General features: G+C 38.6%; 1 protein-coding gene across 15 annotated transcripts in view; it reads right to left on the bottom strand.

The window, feature by feature from the left end:
- The window catches only part of AHI1 (Abelson helper integration site 1), a 259,799-nt gene extending 246,047 nt beyond the window's left edge, over positions 1–13,752 (bottom strand). For 10 of the 15 annotated variants that reach the window (XR_005217783.1, XM_037842195.1, XM_037842193.1 and 7 more), the window contains exons 1-3: positions 13,668–13,752; positions 7,860–7,927; positions 6,227–6,351 (exon numbers count right to left, since the gene is read on the bottom strand). Coding sequence is in view for 14 of the 15 variants with exons in the window: in XM_037842195.1 (XP_037698123.1) it covers positions 6,227–6,351; positions 7,860–7,869 (135 nt within the window). In the remaining variant the exon portion in view is untranslated. Of the gene's footprint in view, positions 1–6,226; positions 6,352–7,859; positions 7,928–8,027; positions 8,069–8,261; positions 8,329–13,391; positions 13,411–13,466; positions 13,597–13,667 lie in introns of those variants that run through there. The other 5 variants (XM_037842183.1, XM_037842184.1, XM_037842185.1 and 2 more) reach the window with 5 other exon arrangements.
- Positions 13,753–14,032: the final 280 nt, after the last annotated feature.

Genomic DNA, 14,032 nt, shown 5'->3' with positions numbered 1-14,032 from the left:
TTCCGCCTCGATGCTCTGGAAGAGTTTTGCCACCTCAGGTCTCAAAGAAGATGGAGCACATTTCCAGGGAATTGAGGAGAGCCTGGCTGCCACCACACTGTTCTGAAGGGGTTGAGCATGTGCCCCGGAGATGGAAGGGAATCCGGGAGCTGCCCCGAGGTTTGAGGAGGGTGAAGCCGAGAAGGTGGTCTCCCCAATGTGTGGAAATGTTGGAGCACTCACCCAAGCATTTGGAGAAGAAACAGCTGCCAAAAAGGCCCTTAGGAAGGGTTAGGCTCCCGCTCTCTCAAGCCCCAAGGATGCAACGTTGTTTTGTTAGTGACTCTCAGACTTTGAAATCTAATGGAGTTTGTCCTGCGGGTTTTAGGAACTGTTTTGCTCCTGTTAACCCTGTTTTCCTTACTGTTTCTTCTTATGGCAATGGAAATGTTCATCCTATGAATGTCTCTCCTTTGTATATTGGAAGCACATAACTTGTTCTAGGTTCACAGATCCACAGCTAGAGGGGAATTATGCCTTAGGACTGACCAAGCCTAAACTGATTTTGATGGGATTTTGTACTTAACTTTTCTTACTGAAATGATTTAAGTTTTTGTGATATTGTGGTGGAATGAATGCATTTTGTATTTGGAAAGATATTGTCATTTTGGGGTCCAGGGGGTGGAATGTGCCAGTCTGAATGTATTGTGTCCCCCAAATGCCATTATCTTTGTGGTCCTGTGGGACAGACGTTTTGGTGCTGGTTAGATTTGCCTGGAATGTGCCCCACCCAGCTGTGGGTGGTGACTTCAGTGGGATACTCCTATGGAGGTGTGACCCCACCCATTCAGGGTGGGCCTTGATCAGTGGAGCCATATAAAACATGCTGACTCAAAGAGACTGAACGGAGTGTGCAGCTGTGAGTGACGTTTTGAAGAGAAGCAAGCTTGCTAGAGAGGAACGTCCTGGGAGAAAGCCATTTTGAAACCAGAACTTTGGAGCAGATGCCAGCCACGTGCCTTCCCAGCTAACAGAGGTTTTCCGGACGCTATTTGCCATCCTCCAGTGAAGGTACCTGATTACTGATGTGTTACCTTGGACACTTTATGGCCTTAAGACTGTAACTGTATAGCCAAATAAACCCCCTTTTTATAAAAGCCAGTCCATCTCTGGTGTTTTGCATTCTGCAGCATTAGCAAACTAGGACAGGGGCATATAGGGAAGAACTATATACCTATTACAAACTATATACTACAGGTAGTAGTATTTCAACATTTTTTCATAAACAGTAACAAACGTACTATATCAATACTAGGAGTCAACAATTGAGGGGGGTTGGTTAGGGATAGGGGAGGTTTAGAGTTTTCTTTTCTTTATTTCTTTTTTCATCTTTCACTTTATTTCTTGTCTGGAGTAATGAAAAGTTTCTAAAAATTGAACAAAAATTAAGTGTGATGGATGCACAGCTGTATGAGGGTACCCAGGGGCAAGTGATTGTACACTTTGGATCTTTGGATAATTGTATGGTATCTGAACAATCTCAATAAAAATGGAAAAACAAACAAACAAAAAAAATCAATTAACCATATACTTTTGGGTCTATTTCTCAATTTTATTCTGCTCCACTGAATATGTCTATCTTTATGCCAATACCAGATTGTCTTGATTACTTCAGCTTTATAATGAGTTTGGGAAGAGATGGTGTAATTGCCTCAACTGTGTTGTTTTTCAAAATTGTTTTAGCTAGTCTATGTCCATTGCTTGCATTTCCAAATAAATTTATAACTTTCTTTTTAATTATTAAAAAAAGCTGCTGTATTTTTATTGGGATTACACTGAATCAACAGAGCAATTTTCAGTGCATGGATAACTAACAGTATTGATTCTTCCAAATCCCTGAAGACAGATATCACTCTACTTATTTAGAACTTTACTTGCAGCATTGTTGGGAGTTTCCAGTGTACAGGTCTGGCGCAGTTTTTGTTAAATTTATGCTTCACTGCTACATATTTTTGTTGCCATTACACATATTTTTAATACAGTTTTATTGAGATATATTCATATACCCTACAATTATCCACAATATATTTTTAATTTAAAATTATTTATTACTGGTATAGAAATAAGTTGATTTTTATACATTGATCTTTTATTCTGCTAAAGACATTTAATAGTTCTAGTAGCACTTTTTGTAGATTCCTTAGAAAATTACAATTGATAATCATGCAATCTGCACAGAGACTATGTTTTACTTCTTCTTTTACAATGCACATATACATATATGTATTGCATTACTGTATTGGCCAGGGTCTCCAATATAAATTTTGAATATATATGGAGACACAAACCCAAGCTTAGGGCAAAAGCATTGTTTTTCACTATTGGTATGATGTTACCTGTAGGTTTTTGTGGATGGCGTGTACCAGATTGAGGAAGTTCCCGTCTATTCTTGGTTTGTTGAGACTTATCAGGAATGGGCGATGAATTTGTCAAATGCTTTTCCTGCCTTTACTGAGATGATCATATGATTTTTCTTATTTATACTTTAGATACGGTGAGTTACGTCAGTTGATTTTTTTGTTTTTCTAGCATAAACTCAATGTATCTCTGAGATAAACCCCAGAGGGTCATGGTGTATTATCCTTTTTATATAAAGGAAGAAGCATTTCCCAATATTTTGTTGAGAATGTTTACATCCATTTTCAAAAGGGATGTTGGCAGTTTCTTTTTCTTGTCTGTTTTTGGTGTCAGGGTAATGACAGCCCCCAAAAGGAGGAGAGAAACATGCCCTCTCACTGCATAGTATGGAAGAGTTTGTGCAGAATTTGTATTATTTTTTTCCCTGAAATGCTTGGTAAAATTTACCAATGAAGCCACCAGGGACTAGTTTTATTTGTGGGAAGGTTTTTTAACTACCGATTCCACTTTAAAAATTGATAAAGGGTATTTTTCATCTATTTCTTTTTGAGTTGAACTTTGATGGTTTGCATCCATCAAGTAATTTCTACATTTCCTTTAAGCTGCCAAATTTGCTATCATAGTTATTCATAATATTCTCTTATTATTGTTTTAAGATTTGTAGGATGTTCAGTGAATTTCCTCTTAAAATCTAAATATTGGTAATTTGTGTCTTCTCTCCCTTTCTCCTGATCAGTCTGGCTAAAGGGTTGTGCAAGAAACAATTAACTCAGTAGGCCACAGTTACTCAAATACTGAATATTCTCAAGAAAAGCATGTTTTCAGGACTAGACCTAGGCAGGTTCCTGGAAACTGAGCTCCGAGACCTTGAGATCTTCTGCCTCATAAGAGTGTTCTTGTAGGCCTAAGACCTCAGGCTATGCTGTTCCAGTTTGACCAAACAGTTTATGCCAGCCATGTAATTTACAGTGAACTCCTGTTTTTGCTCTAGAGGTCTGGATTCAGAGTAGCTGTATTGGATAGAAAAAAGCAAAACCTTCACTATTTGCAGATAACATGATCTTATATATAGAAAATCCTGAAGGTTTCAAAGGATTCACACTACGTTAAAAAAAAAAAAAAAAAAAAAAAAAAAAAAAAAAAAAAGCTACTTGAGTTAAAACAATTCAGCAAAGTGGCGGGGTACAAGACCAAAAAACAACAATCAGTAGTGTTTCCATATACTAGTAGTGAACAGAACAATCTGAAGAGGAAATCAAGAAAAAATTCCATTTACAACTAAAAGAATTAAAAATCTATGAATGAATTTAGCCAAGAATGTAAAGAATATACAGAAAACTGCAAAACATTGCTAAAAAGAAATTAAAGAAAACCTAAATAAACTGAAGGACATTCCATGTTCATAGATTGGAAAACGAAACATCAGTAAGATGTCAATTCTATCCAAAGCAATTTACATATACAATCCCAATTAAAATCCCAACAGCCTTCAAAATCATAAGCAACAAAAGAAAAAATAAATGGGACTTCATCAAAATTAAAAACATTTGTGCATCCAAGGACTTCATCATGAAAGTAAAGAACAACCTATACAATGGGAGAAAACATCTGGAAAACACATATCCTATAGGGGTTTAATAACCAAAAAATATAAAAAATCCTTCAATTCGATAACAAAAAGACAAGCAACCCAATATAAAAAATGGGCAAAAGACCTGAATAGACATTTCTCCAAAGAGATATACATATGACCAAAAAGCATATGAAATGATGCTCAACATCATTAATCACTAGCGAAATGCAAATCAAAACAAAAAAAAAGATACCATTACACATCCACTAAAATGGCTTCTATTAAAAAGCCTTAAAATAACAAGTGTTAGGACAAACAGGAACACTTGTTTATTGTTGGCAGGAAAGCAAAATGGTGCAGCCACTGTGAAAAATAGGTTGGCAGTTCCCCAGAAAGTGAAGTACAGAATTACTACATGACCCGGCAATCCCACTGTTAGATATATGCTTGAAAGAATAGAAAGGAGGGACTCAAACAGATATTTGTACACCAATGTTCACAGCAGCATTATTCACAATTATCAAAAGATGGATGCAATCCAAGTGTCCATCAACCAATGAATAAATAAATAAAATGTGATACATATATACAATGGAATATTACACAGTTGTAAAAAGGAATTATTAAAAATAAGAACCTTATAGAAGTATACTTCTATTTCCCTCCTCCTACATTGTGTGCTACAATGTCTTACCTTTTACTTCTACATATAATATAAAATCCACAATACGTTGTTATTATATTCTTTTAATAGAATTGGCTTAAAATATAATTGACACCACAGCTGTTAGCAAGAAATACTCCCAATTACTGGCAACTGTCACTGTTGACAGTTCTTACCTTTTTAGTCTTTGGGGATATTTAGCTGAAAGTGCAACAGGGAATTTGGTGCTATTTTTTCCCAGGCTATCTTAACCAGGAAGTGAGACTCAGCTTTACAAATGGTCAATAACATGAGAGTACTCAAAGTTCTCTACCAAATTGCTTATAGAGTGGTTTTCTTAATCTCTGATGCTTATATCAAGTACAACAATCAAGGATTTCAATACCAGATCTCTGGTGGCTTCTATCAATAATCCTGAATTGAATTAATCACAGATTGATCTTAAAATCCTAGAACCTCAGAGCTGAATCGGATGTTAATGGTCTAATCCAATAAGCATCTAATACTTGAATCCCCTCAAAATAACCCTTGTAAGTGACTATATGGCTGATTCACAATAGCCATAATATCTGCTATTTAATATCACAAATAGCAGAAAATCAGGACCACCAGAGGAAGCACAGTTCATTTGAGGACAGCATCCACGAAGGGAGAGACATGAAGCTCCCACATTCTGTCGGCAGAACTAAATTGGTGTGCAGTGGTACACCAATATAAAAGACTTATTTTTTTTTACTCATTTGAGAATATATACTGTAACACTGACAGCTTCCAGATAGAATATTAAAATGCACAGCTCATATGACAAAGCATAGAGCAAAGTAAAATCTGCTCCAAGGAAAACCTCATCATAGAACTTCTAGCAAAGAAATACTGTGTGTCATTTACCAGACCATGCAAGAAGGTATCTATTTTGTAAGGATACAAATGATTATGGCCAGAGAAGTAAATAGTGCAACTGAAACAGTGCAAACCTAGTGAGCTAGGTTTAAACATGGAATAGTTTATTCATTGTGGCTGCTATAACACCCTTTTTATAAGGCATAGGAATAAGGTTGAGTTAACTGCTGATCTGTTCTGTATTGCTTTTTGTTCTGTATTTTTAATCCCTTCAAATGTGGAGCCAGACAGTCTACCATTTGAAAAGTGTGACTCAAGCACAAAAGGATAATTACTGCTTTAAAGTTCCATTGATTTCTCTTGGTTCTGCTAGGCAGACTCACACAGAGTAAGTCCAAATAAAGACAACCTGTTGGAAATCTGAAATAAGATATTATTTTCCAAGTTCTTCACAACTGTAGGTTAAAAATCTTGATCTTCTTCAAACCTGTGCACTAAGGCTAGTTCAGTTTCCCCTTTCTGCCTGCTCACTCTCAGCAGTGTGCTTATGTTCTTCTCACAGGAAAGCTCACAAAACTGAACTCAAAACCCCAGAAGTGGTGCCAACTGTAATGTAACTTTATTTTATCCTAGGTTATTGACCCAGACACAGAATAACTCTTTGGTTTCCAAAGAATCTTAAGAGTTTTCATATAAAAGCCATCATTTTATACAGTCACAGAAGTCACCACTGGCAGTTATCAATTACTCACTGATAGGTTTTCTCCAGACTTGGCAATCTTTTTCTTCAGTTTTTTTCTTTCACATGTTAGATCACTGTGGGCCTTAAGTAATTCTTCAAAGCGGACTCTGGTTTTCACTTTGGCTTCACTCTCAACTGCAAAAGATGGAGACTGATGTCATTTTTCTAACAATTCCATTAGACACAGGACACATATCTGCATCATTACATAGCCTGGTAAATGCCTGTACGAGTTCTGCTACATTAGAACAACAGACCACTCCCTTCTCCCTAAAATACTCCTTTCTGTTGGTTTTGGTGATACCACAGTCACCTGTATCCCGCTTACCTTTTAGGCCACTCCCTCAAAAAGTCTCCTTTGCTAAATTCACTTTTTCCTTCTGATGCACAGCAGCATCTACCACTGCTGGTTATGTGGCCTTAGGCAAGTTGCCTGACATCGCTAAACTTCATTAGCCTATCTGTAAAATCAGAATAATAATATCCAGCCTCAAAGATCATTTTGCAGGAAAAATGACTAACACTACCTCAACTATCATCAGCATTCAAGTAATATTAAAAGTTAAAAGTTGATGTTTTCTTTAAAACAGAAATCAGATCATACTACTTCCCTGTTTAAGACCCTGCAGTACTTTCCCACTACACTCAGGATAAAATCAAGCAAGTCTCTGCTGTGCCCCATAGGGTCTGGCAGTTCCTGACCTATCTCAACAGCTTCAAATGAAGAGAAGTGATCCCTTAACTTCCTGCCTACATTCTAGCCATACCTCCCTTCTTCCAGCTCCTCCATCAGCCAACTTTCTTCAAACCTCAGGCCTCCCCGTGTGAACTGATTCCACTAACTGCTCACATGGCTGGTCTTAAGATGCCTCTTAAAAGTTGCCTCTAAAGTACATCATTTCCTGACAACTTCATCTAAATTTCTGTTTTTCACATGGCACACTCTTCTTTTCCTTCACAGTACTGAACACAACTTGAAACTGTATTGATCTGTATAGCTATATAAATAAACATGTGTATTTATTGCTTATCTCCCCCACTACACTAAGTGTTTTATTGCTACACCCCTAGCTCCTGGCACAAGGTCTGGCATAAATGTGTTTTGAAAGACTGGGCAGTGTGAATGAATGAATGAATGCCCCAGAGCAGGTGCTGGCAAACTATGGCCCCCAGGCCAGTCAATCACCTGATTTTGTAAATAAAGTTGTACTGAAACACAGTGAGGTCCATTCGGTTACGTATGGCTATGGCTGCTTTTCCACCACAATGGTGGAGTTGAGCAGTTGAGCTACAGAGGCCAAACCTTAGATATTTACTAGCTGACCCTTTAAGAAACAGTTTGTGGATATCTGCCCTGGATTGAAACATTCAATTTTGATGATAAAGAATGCAAACTAACCATATGTTTTAATCATTATTTACCTTACCCAGCTCAGTACCGAACTGCCCTCCACTGAAAACATACTAATCTTAATCACCAATTAAACATAAAACTGAATACCGAACAATTAAATTTATCTCTAAATGCAGTATTTAGTTAGTGATATCTATTTTATTTATTAATCTGTTAAAGAAACCCTTAGAATATCCAAATTTAAAAATAAATACTATAAATTTGATACATAAATTGATAAAAGTCTTACCAGTGGGCATATCTCAGCTTTCTAGAGAACATTGAGTAGTCATGTAAAGCACTGACTCAATCAGGATCCTATTAAGACAAAGAAGATTTATTTGTAATATAGAACTTTCAAATAAAAATTATAAAATCTTATTTTCCATGCAAGATAATACCACTGTTTATCCACTACCTCATCAAGTATATACCAATGAAGCTATGCTCTTATCCCAATCTTACACAAGTGACTTGAATAAATTTGAATCAGTTTAGGGTCCTGGAATAGAAGATCATATTTGAACAATATTTATATAGTTTCAACAAGAAACCCAAAAACATTTTGAAAGGCAGTAAGCATCAAACTTTGTATGTCAATAAACTTTTAAAAGTGTTTCCAGTAAATTAACAAACAGTTCATCATACTTACAAGAAACCAAACTCTATCTCAGGATTGACTTTCCCAAAAGCACATGCTCATTTATTAGTAAGTACACCTGTGGATAGCACAGAACCAGATCATGAAGTTAAATATTACTGCGGCACCCAAGGAAAATGCTGCTATAGTAGAGAAGGTTAGCACAAGCACTCATACCGTCTTTCTCAAATAAATACCTGGGTGTGGATTTGAGCATGTCAGAGCTACTCAAAACCTACAAATATTCCTGAACTGCCAATTTTAATTAAAGACGGGGGAATGCATTTTAAAGAAACATATTAATTCCCTAGTAGAACATGAACTATGCATTCTTTTTTTTAAGAATAAAACTGAAGACTGTAAAAAAAGGAAAACATAATTTGAGCTGGCGCAGGCATTATCAGTTAACATCCGGTCCTTGGGATCCCTGTTCACCTTCCTCTGGTATTAGAGGTACACAGAGATGAAATGCTAAAAGGACAAGAACAATTATACAAATATGCCTTAATTATATGAACTAACTTATCTAACAACCATGAGTACACAGACAAACCTCATTACTAAATCCACAGAGTAAAACTTTATGGAAAAGAGAGCCCCTCTTCTTGGTAGATGCAGATCTAATAAGCCTGGTCATCTATTTTCCAATCAGCACCAAGTTAGAAAGGAGACAGGCCACAAAGGCAAATGCAATGACAGCATCAGTTACCAAAACTCAACAGCACGTGAGAAGTAGAAAAAATAGAAAGCAAATTGGAAAATTTATACTAGTCCATGGTCATCCAATATACAGGTAAGGAGCTGAACTATGACTATGAGTCATCAAGAAAAGGCTTACTCCCATTCAGCATAACCTGTTTTGTTTTCTCTTGAGCAGACAATTTATTTAATTACAGAAAAATTAAATAAAAAGCATTGATGAGGCAGAAGAAAGAGTTAAGGATGACTGCCATGTTTCTGGAGCTAGAATATGTAGACCAGCCATATCATTAACTGTAATAAAGTAGGAAGGTTTAGTGGAGTTGTCTAAAACCCAGATCCTGGAATTAGTTTCCCATGGTTACTTGTATAACTTTGGGCAAACTTCTCCTCATCAGTAAAGTCACCCTAACAATGATACGCAGAAGACTGTCATATGGGTTATATACCTTAGCATAGCACCTGACACAGAACAAGCACTGACAAATATTAGCTGCAGTTACAATATAATAGATCGTTCTTACGGGGAATGTCAGTGAGCTCAGTGCGGGACGTGCCATCCTAAGTGTCTCAAGGGAACGGAGTGGCTGGGAGCACAGCTCCATTGTCAAATCCCTGCATTCAAATCCCATTTCCACCAGCCAGTGGATTCATCTCTGTGACCTCAATTTCCTAATCTTTCAAAAGAGAACAAAGTAGTAAGTCACTCACAGGATTTTTAAAGGGCTAAACACCTAGTAAAATGCCTAGTATATGCAAGCCCTTCAAAAATGAGGGCTATTAATACTGTTTACACACACACACACACACACACACACACACACACAAAAAATCATATTAGGTTTGGTAGTAGATAGGATATATTAATCCAGCAGGGTGATCCTGGTTGAAGATTTGGGTATCATTTGTTTATAGGATGGTTCAAGGAGGAAGAAAATTCAAAGAGAAAATTCTGGGAGCCCAAAAAATAAAAGAAAAAGAAATCATAACCATTTAATACTTAGTAGGATGGCTATAATAAAAAATAAAATAAAAACAAAATAAATGTTGGAAAAGTTGTGAGAAACTGGAACCCTCATACATTTTTGGAGGGAATGTAAAATGATACAGGCGCTTTGGAAAACAGGCAATTCCTTGAAAAGTTTAACAGAGTTACCACATGTGCTGGTTTGAATTTATTATGTCCCCCGTAAAAGCCATGTTCTTTTCATTCAAACTTGTGGGTGCAGACTTACTATGGTGGGATCTTTTGATTAGGTTGTTTTCATGCAGATGTGACCCTGCCCATTCAAGGTGGGTCTTGATTAGTTTACTGGAGTCCTTAATAGATCTAGGAGCCGACAGAGACAGAAACGCTTGGAGACGTAGACAGAAAGACGTTTGGAGATGCTAAGCTAAGAGATGAAGCCCAGAGTTTGCCCCAGAGAAGCTAAGAGAGGACCTCCAGATGCTTAGAGAGAAATGCCCTGGGAGAACAAGCAAGGATGCACAGGAGCTGAGAGAGAGTAGCTAGGAGAGACAGAAGCCCAGAGACATTTTGGAGAAAGCCATTTTGAAACCAGAACCTGGGAGCAAAGGACGCAGCAGACACGAGCCACGTGCCTTTCCAGCTGACAGAGGTGTTCCAGACACCATCGGCTGTTCTTCAGTGAAGATATCCTCTTTATTGATGCCTTAGGTTGGACACTTTTATGGCCTTAAAACTATAAATTTTTAACCTAACAAATCCCCTTTATAAAAGCCAATCCATTTCTGGTATTTTGCATAATGGCAGTTTTAGCAAACTGGTATACCTTATGACCAGGAATCCCACTCCTAGGTGCATATCCTAAAGAACTGAAAACAGGAACTCAGATACTTTATGGCAATATTCATAGCTGCATTATTCACAATAGCCAAAAGGTGGAAGCAACCAGAGATGAATGACTAAACAAAATGTGTCCCATTCATACAATGGATTATTTCTTGGTCTTAAAAAGAATGAAGTTTGCATACATGCCATAACACAGGTGAACATTGAAAACATTATGCTGGGTGAAATAAGCCAGACACAAAAGGACAAACATTGTATGATTCCAACTTACATGAAATATCTAGAATAGGCAAATCCATGGAGACAGAAAGTAGATTAGATGCTACCAGTAGTCTGTAGGAGATGGGAATGGGAAGTGATTGCTTAATGAGTAAAGAGTTCCTGTTTGGAGTATGAAAAACGTTTTGGAATAGATAGTTGTTTGATGGTTGCACAACAGTGAATGTAATGAATGCCAATGAGTTGTATACTTACAGATGAATAAATGGCAAATTTTATGTTATATATATTTTACCACAATTTTAAAAAGAAAGGAAGGAATCAAAGAAATGGAAAAAACTGGGAGAGAGATATATCACAGAACCCATGAGAAAAGTTTCAAGAAAGAAGTGCGGTGTGACATGGTACAGTGCCAAAGGCTTTAAGTTTTGAAGTGTGCTCCCTGAATGTGCAATCAGAAAGTCCCCAGTGCCTTCTGCCAAAGCTGTTTATGGAGGGTCAGAAACCTGGCAGCCACAGGGGAAGAAACAAGTGGAAGGTGAGATGGGCAGAAGTTGTGTAGATAGTTCTTTCCAGAATTCTGCTTTTAACTGTCTTCCTTGACAAACCCCTGACCCCCGCCCCAAGCCCCCCAAAAGCAGTGCTATGAGGCAGTATCTTTGAGGAACAGACACTACGGAAAGATTTTGCTGTTTAAGATGGTTTCCATGCCTCCCTTCCCTTTTTAAAAGTAAATTATCCTCTACACCACAACCAGAGTTGTCTTTCTAATATACCAATTTGATGGAGTCATTTGTTTAAAATTCTTCACTAGCTCCCAATCACTCACTGAAAAAATGTGAAGTTCAAGGCCATTCAGGAAAGACCTCTGGCCTCTACACTGCCTTCTCCTGCCATGCTTCTTCCCACATTCTGTGCACCAGGCAGGCCTTCAAATCCACCAGATTTCTGCCTTGCCTCTGCCATTACACATGTGCCCACCTTCCTGAAAAACATCCCTCTCATACCTCCAACAAACTCCTAACTATCCACTGACACTAAATGCAAATGGTGTGTTCTCTGGGTAACACTCCAACATCACAGGGTAGTTAAGTTCTTCTCCCCTGAGTTTTCACGACAGTTTGTTCTTCACACCTCCCTGTACGTGAGACCTGAATTTTCACCCAGGCAAAATGCTGTCCTGATATGTCTGGGACCCCCCATCAAACTGCTAGCTTTTGGAAGGTCAGGCCTGTGCTTTCTTCTTCTATGTATACCCATTCGAAAAAAAAAAAAAAAAAGGCAGTTCTAATGGTTCTGGAGTCAAAAAGCAGAGAGACCCAGGCCTGAGCTCTTGTTTCACCACTAATTGAGTGAGTGGCCTCCAGCAAGCAACTTAATTTCACTAAGCCTTGGTTTCCTTATCTGGGAGTTTAAAATGGTACCTACTTTATTGTAAGGAGTAAATGAAATATTATAAATCAAAGTGATGAGAACGTGGCTAGCAGCACACTGAAGGCAATGAATTATTTCATGCCCATTATATTAAAAATAACTAATTACATAATAAATAAAATATAGTAAATTAAGTAAATTATGTATTTACATTACAATTTACTTTTAACAGTATAATACACAACGGAATTAATCAATACCAATATTATTTAATGTTAATGCAAATACATTACAGAAATAATCTCTCAATGTTACTTAATGTGTACTATAAAATTAATGACTAATATTTAATTAGTAACATTGTCTGCAAAAATAAAGTCAGACTTAAAAAGACATCCCTGAACTCTATAGATGCCCTTATTTTAAAACTTCTCCATCACATACCTTTTTACAGAAGACGCGAAGAGACACTAAGTGGGAAAATTAACTGGTTTACATTTCATCTCATTTTAACTTTCCCTGACCACTTGATCATCAGTTAATATGTGACTAAGAATCAAGGGGAGAAAAAGAGACTCTTGGAAAACTTAGTCCTTAATCAAATTTTATATCAAAGAAAAAAATAAACAACGCTGTATAAATAATTCAATTAATAAATCAACAAGTCTTCATAAAGCAACAATATTCTACATTTGGCTTTTTAGAAACCCTTTTGGTATTTGAATTTTTTATAAATATTGTTCAAAATTTTTTCCAAAGTCCTCATAACAAGCAGTCCTATTCCTGAAAGCTCAAGCAGTAGCAACAACAAGGTAATGAATGCAACAGGTGACAAAACCGTCACCGTCTCTTTCTCAAAAAAAGGAAAAGCCTTATCCTCCAGTCCGTGGGTATTTTCACTGTATGTAATGTTGAGACGCAACACAACCATTTGGTAGAGACTCCTGAAGAGTCTACATTTTTTTATTTGTATATATTTCGAAGCAATCCCATGAACATAATTGGACTTTCTTTTAAAAATGAAACACAGGGATCACCTTTTCTCAGATGTGATTTCATAGGTTCAAGATTCAATACCAGGTTGACACTATTAAAAAAGTAAATAAGCATACTTAGTGCGCATCTGATTTCAAGGCTTTGAAACCAGAATCGCGGACAGAAAAGGCCAGGACCGGCTCGCAGGGAGCGGGAAAGCACGCGCAGGGCATCCCGCAAAGCTCCCGTCCCTGGGGGAGCCCGGCCTCCCCGCGGCCGCCCCCGCAGACTCGGCTCCCACACAGGCCCGCCGGGCCGAGCCCCCGCAGCGTACTCACGGAGAGCAGGGCGCCGGCAGCCCGCCCCGCCCGAGCCGCGGGCTCTGCCGGAGGTCCAGGATGCAGTGTGGGCCGCGCGCCGCCTCAGACGTCAGCCCCGCCTACGCCGCCATCCCCATGACAACCGGCGCGGCCCGCCCTCGGCGCCCTCTCGGCCTTCGGGCCTGGCGCCGCCTCACCACACCCCGCCCCGAGGCGCTGCAGGTCGGCGTCCGAGCAGGGGGGACGCGCGCGCCCGCGAGCCCTCAGTCGATGGGCGGGCCTGCGGGCACGCGCCCCGGGGGCACCTCACGCGGCGGAGGGCGGGCACGCGCTCCGGAAACCGGTGGGGAGCTGCGCGGCCCTCTTCAGAGCCTGAGGCGGTC

The sequence above is a fragment of the Choloepus didactylus genome, chromosome 7 (assembly GCF_015220235.1).
Source record: "Choloepus didactylus isolate mChoDid1 chromosome 7, mChoDid1.pri, whole genome shotgun sequence".
NCBI lineage: Eukaryota > Metazoa > Chordata > Mammalia > Pilosa > Megalonychidae > Choloepus > Choloepus didactylus.
Note: the sequence above shows the minus strand (reverse complement) of the source record. Positions and strands in the feature narration are given on the sequence as shown.